Raw genomic sequence first — 6,000 nt, forward strand, 5'->3', positions numbered from 1 at the left:
TGTACCCAGTACTATACACCTCAATTCTCTTGCAGGGTCAAGCCCCTAATGCATTAAATGTTATACCATATTTTTAAAGCTTGACCTCAGAAGTTAGATATTTTCCTCCTCATTCTTATACAGAAGAAAATTAGCCTTTAACTCTGTACCTTAGTCTATTGTGTGTTAAATTAATTTCATTTTAAGCTGGTCTGTTTTTAAAAAGGAAAACAATTTAAATTTAAAAAAAATCTGCTTTAAACAAAAAATCCACTTTTTTTTTAAAAACAAACATTTGATTTTTTATGAACCCCGATTACACAAAAAGCCTTGTGAAAAAAACTTTGAAGGGACTGTTAGATTCATAGTAACACTACATAGTCTCTATGATCTTCATTAACCTGTTTTGCCCTTCTCTAAAATGTATATCTATGTTAAACTGTATCCTCTCCGATTTAAAAAAAACAAAAAACCATAACGAGCTAGTTCTTTTTACTGTAAATGCATGCTCTCTCAATGTTTAACAGCCACAGGGCTGAAGACCAAAAAAACCAAAGTCATGTGGTTAGCTGATTTTAAAGCTATAAATATGAGCTTCTTTGAAGAACTGTTAATAGAACTAAAGCCGGGGTGGGCAAAATGCAGCCCAGGGGCTGGATGCAGCCTGCTGAGGGATTTTGTCCAGCCTATAGGAACTCCCTCGGTCCTGCCCAGGCGCAGGGGGCAGCCGAGGCCGTGGCACATGTGACCGATTCTGCCACCCACCAGCACGCAGCAGAGCTGGGGCAGCTTGGGGGCTGGACTTGCCTCCACAGGTCTCAGCCGATCTACAGAGACCCTGGGATCACAAGGCTGGGGCCCAGGGTGGAGCTATGATCCACTTCCCACAAGCCCCTGCCTGCAGAACTGGTGCCCATCGCATTGATATGCGAACAGCGGATCATGGCTCTGTTCCGTGCTCTGCTGGGATGGGGCCATGGACAGGTAGGGAGCAGGACGGGTGGAGAGCAGGACCACGATGACAGGGCAGTGACAGTGTGGGGCCAGGGCCCTGCTATCCCAACTCCGGGCCCACCTGCACCACTCCTGGACGCTATTCCCTGCTTGCCTGTAGCCTCCTCCTGGCTGAGCAAAGAGCACAACCATGATCTGCTGCCTACATGCCCCTGTGCCAGGTGCGGGTTATGCAGGTAGGTAAGTGCAGGTAGTGGATCATAGCTCTGCCCTGGGCCTGTCCTTGCGCTGTCACTGTTCTGCAATCCCGGGGTCTCCATGGAGACCAGCTGGGACCTGCATGGGTAGGATGCGTGCCCAGGTAGACAGGACGGGGCAATTTAGGGAGTTTTGGTGATGGGGCAGGGGGGAGGAGAAAGGGGGTGCTGACCTGGCCTGTGACAGCTCACCAAAACTCCCTAATTTGGGCCCATGGGCCCTAATAGTTGCCTAACCCTGAACTAAAGTACTATAAAATGGCTCAACTGAATTTCTACAGTGGGAAAAAACACTGATAAGAAGCAAAGGGTTGCAATCTGTTGAGGTTGTACATATGGGAAAAGTATTTTCTTACAATCTATAAATAAAGACAAATCTCCTGAAATATTGCTCCATTTTGAAACTTTGTTTTTTCTAGTATCTCCGAGAAAACATTCCAGAATTTCCTGCCTTCCCTGCTGTTGATATATCAGGGAGCAGAAGAGGCGTACAGGTTCCAGCCTCTCCATCATCCCCTTGCATACATACACATGCACACACACACACACACATTTACTTTACTACAGAGCATAAGGAAGTCTTCACTTTGCGTTTTAGGTACCTACTGCATACTTCTACAGGACAACATTGGTAATGGTATTGTTCAATGACTACCAGAACAGAAGAAATCCCATTTAAAAATATACATGTTAGGAACGAGGCATGAAGTCTGTCCACACGCTGGGGGGGGGAGGGTTCCTGATTTATGCCTCATTTCAGGTTTCTTCCACTATACTTAGTTGAAGAATAAGGTCATAACAGGTCTCTTACCATTTCTATTCTTATAGGTTTGTTTAACCCTATTTCACCTGAACTCAGCTGTGGTTTTGCCAGAACAGGCTTTTCTTGGTCATCTCCTCTCCAGGAACAGAGTCCCTAACACACGCATTTTCAGCCAAGTCTGAAGAAGGCAAGCTCTGATGCTACTATCTCAGGCATCAGTAGAGGCACAACAACCTTGGTAAGGGAAAGGATCATCGCTAAGAGCAATCCTAGCAAAGAAACACAGGTGTTTCCCTGAAGACAGCTTTTTAATCCTTATATTATACTTAGGTTTGGCAGGATTTGATTTTTATCAATAAATGGCAATATGACTCACTCACAGACCAATGGAAAAAATGTTTCCATTGGTAATTATCAAAATTTATAGAAAGGGGATGTAAAAAACAAAAAAATCCAGGACAGGGGTAAGGAAATCTGGGGCAAGGGACACTGCACACAGACATAATGGATGTTGCAGGTGGGGCTGAGGGAAGCCTCAGCTGCACTGCCTGCACACTGCTCCTCTGGCAGTGGCTTGAGCAGCCATGGCAGGAACTGAGGGATATGCTGGGAGAGGGACTTGGAGGGGCAAAGCTGTTGGCAGCTGGGATTGGGAGCCTCCAGCAGCTTGCTCTGCCCTGGTCCTAGCCAGGAATCAGGTGCTTCATCTTGGTCCTTGCTAGACAACTGCTCCCTGTCCCATCCCTAGGATCTCTAACCAGAGTTAGGACTAAGCTTGTGCCCAATCCCAATGCGAGGCGGGACATGAGATAGCCCTGGAACTAGAGACTGCACATGCAGTCCAGTCAGCCTGCCTACGTTGGGGCTGTGGCAGCAGAACCCACAACTGGAGAAAGTCTCTTTGCAGTCTTAGGACCCCAGCAATTAGGAACTACGCTGTCCATGCAACCCACATAGGCTGCATGCGTGGTGTTTAAAAACTTGGGGCATCAAGACCCCAAGATGGGAGAGAGGCTGTGGTCTCAGGCTCCCAGCCCTGGGGGCTTTTAAATGTCAGGCACACAGCCTGGCTTGGGATGCTGGGATTCAAACTGGGGAGAGCCCCCCTTTCCCCCGGTTTTGGCTTTTAATTATTAAGCATGCAACCCAGCTGGGCTGCCCACACGGTTTTAAAATACCGGGTTACAAATATGGGATTGGGCATAGGGTATCGGCTATCGCAGGGGTAGGCAACATTTTTTGGCCAGAGTACTGAAAAAAACCACAATGTTTACCTTGGAAGATGCCGGAGCACCAACATGCTGGAGCCCGGAGCAGCTGTCTGTGGCCTTCTGGCTGCAGCCAGCCTACGGAGCCCAGTCTGCTTGCAGCAGGGCTCGCAGCCTCCCAGCTGCCTGCTGGGAGCAGCCTGGGCTCCGTGGCTGGCAGCAGCTGCTTCGAGCCCAAGCTGGTGGGTGTGCCGAGCAAAATGGCCTTGCATGCCATGCTCAGCACACATGCCAGGGGTTGCTGACCCCTGGGCTGTGGGGTAGACCTGGGTCCTTGGTGAAGACCAGGGGCTGTCTCTAGGCCCATTACAGGGATGGTACAGGAACCAGTTGTATCCCATGCTCTAGGGCTGCTTCAACCCTAATCCCAGGTATCAGGCAGGGGGTGACTACATCCTAAACCCAGGGATACTTCATGTGGGATGCCAACACGAAGTGGGATCAGGCATGGAGCAGTATCAGGTCTTGGTTCAGAACCCAGGGCTGTCCCTTATTGATCCCAGTGAGCAGGTAGGGCTGCCCATGCCTCAGACCTCAGGGCTGCCCCATGCCAACTCACAACTGAAACTCAGAGCTGTTGTGGGACAATGCTGACAGTCAGCTGACTGTTGGCTTAGGCCCAGGGAAGCTCAGGGTTTGTGACATTCCACATATTCAATTTAAATCAACCATAGAGATTGTCTACATTATATGTGGAACATCTTTGTGGCTGGTTTGTTATTTTACAATGCTATAATTTGGCTGAATGTGTAGCATGTTGCCATTTACAGCATGATGAACACAACTGTGCTTTAAATGCAACACCTGCTATGTGCCTTAAATGCAACACCTGCCATTTGCCATTTGTCACCAAACAATACAATTAGCTTATAAATTAGTTTCTTACCCAGTGTCAATCCTGTAGCAATAGTTGTTGCTGTTCCTGCCAAAAAGCAAACAAGCACAAATTAGAACAGAACAAAAGAAAAACAATTTTAACCATATTTTGATAAGTTTTATACATAGAGAATTAAATTACTGCCTTAGTATTTTACTGGCCATAAAGCCATGAGCTAAACCCCAAAGCAGTCTTTTTAACACACAACGATCAATACCAGTAGCTTAAACTCACCTAGTAAAGAACAACTGCCTTCTAAACAATATTCATAACTCTTATATGTTAAAAATATTGTTAAGAGGCTGTAATTGAAATACATTTTCAGTTATCTGGACCCTTCGGATAGAACTGGCCAAAACACCATTCAGGTAACTCGTATTGTTCAGAAATTTTAGCGTGTGTAATTCTTCAAAGATGCTAACATGTGATACTTAGTAAAAACTATACTAAACTTAACAGTACATATTTTAAATACAGTAACATTTAAAAGAGAACAGTGTGTCACACAAAACCAACAGTTACTACCATATTTGCTCCAATCTAAGATGAGAGATCCCCCATTCAATATGAGAAACAAAAATTCTCATTTTGGATTCAAGTACTGATCTGGGGCAGGCAACGGTTGTAGCTCCAGCTCAAAACCCTGGGCTGCAGCTAGAGGCGCAGTAGTTTCCTACTGGGCTGGGGCTGCAACCCCACTGCTAGCTTGCTAGGGTTAGGTCAGATCCAGGTGAGGAGGGCTGGGGGGGGACGGGGACAGGAGGGGAGGGAGTTCAGGGAAGACAACAGGATGTTGCAGGGGGGTAGGAAATGTAGGACAGACAGCATAGTGTGCAGCCTGGAACGAACACTGGGAAGACCATGCAGCAGCAAGGGAGCTGCCACCACTTCTGCTACCTGGCTGGGGCCAAAGTCACTGCCTTTTACAGTGCAATGGAGAAAATAAAAACATTCAAAGTCAACTCAAGAATCCAAGAGCTCAAATTATAGTTTCTCATCCAGAAAAATGTAATTTTACTGAGTAGTCATTACAGAACCATACCATGTCAGCATTCAAGAAAGTTTAATTATTCAAGAACACAATAACTAGTGAATCGCTCAAGAGAGGCAAAGGGGAATAAACAACAAATATCCAGGGACAGATAATCCCCACCCTCTTAAATGTAAGGTATTGTGAAACCACCTTGTAAGTGGAAGCTTTTTAAAGTAAGGTAAGCATGTGGAAAAGAGCATCCAAACCAGTGTAGCTAATGTATAAGTCACTAAGATTTCCTATTGTATATTGCAAAAGCTGACTTTAAAACATTTTAAATGCTTCAAGTTTTAAAAAATTTATCAGCATTCTGGCACTACAAGATCTAAATGAAAAGGTTAAACTAAAATTAAAAGCTAAATTAGCAGGACTTCAAAAATACTGCAAATGACACTAAGATACCCTTTAAAACATTTTGTTTATTCCTTAATGATGTTAAGAATATTGTTAAAGTCAAAATGTAGCGTAACCTTAATCCCCAGCTGCCGGCTATATAAACTGCACAAGATTGAGTAGCCTCTTCCTACATCCAAAAGGTAAGACACAAGAAACTACATAAATAAATCCATATTTTAGGAAAGCTCTGGAAAACGAGTAAAAACTTTCTTTAAAAAAATAAATAAAAAGGTGTTTCAAAAAAATACAAAATTTCAGTTTGTATAAACTGAATGTATACATGGAATCAGACAAAAGTTCCACAAAACAAATACACTTACTTTGTTTCCTCAAATATAAGACTACTTTGAATATAACCCCTCCCCACCCCCCCAGGTAATCACATAAGGAAAATGTACAAATTTGTCATAATTCTCTAGATATAGAATCTAAATATTGGAGGTTTGTCTTGAATTTATTTTCCCTGCTGTAAA

The 6,000-nt window shown here is 44.6% G+C and overlaps 1 protein-coding gene across 1 annotated transcript in view; it reads right to left on the minus strand.

Annotated features, from left to right (window-relative positions):
* Window positions 1-6,000, minus strand: part of NUP58 (nucleoporin 58) — a 58,156-nt gene that overhangs the window by 48,825 nt on the left and 3,331 nt on the right. Inside the window, exon 3 of the mRNA XM_019530164.1 lies at window positions 4,108-4,143. Within this exon, the coding sequence (XP_019385709.1) occupies window positions 4,108-4,143 (36 nt within the window). The remainder of the gene's footprint in view (window positions 1-4,107; window positions 4,144-6,000) is intronic.

This window comes from Crocodylus porosus, unplaced genomic scaffold (genome assembly GCF_001723895.1).
Source record: "Crocodylus porosus isolate Cpor-Errol unplaced genomic scaffold, CroPor_comp1, whole genome shotgun sequence".
In the NCBI taxonomy this organism is placed as follows: domain Eukaryota; kingdom Metazoa; phylum Chordata; order Crocodylia; family Crocodylidae; genus Crocodylus; species Crocodylus porosus.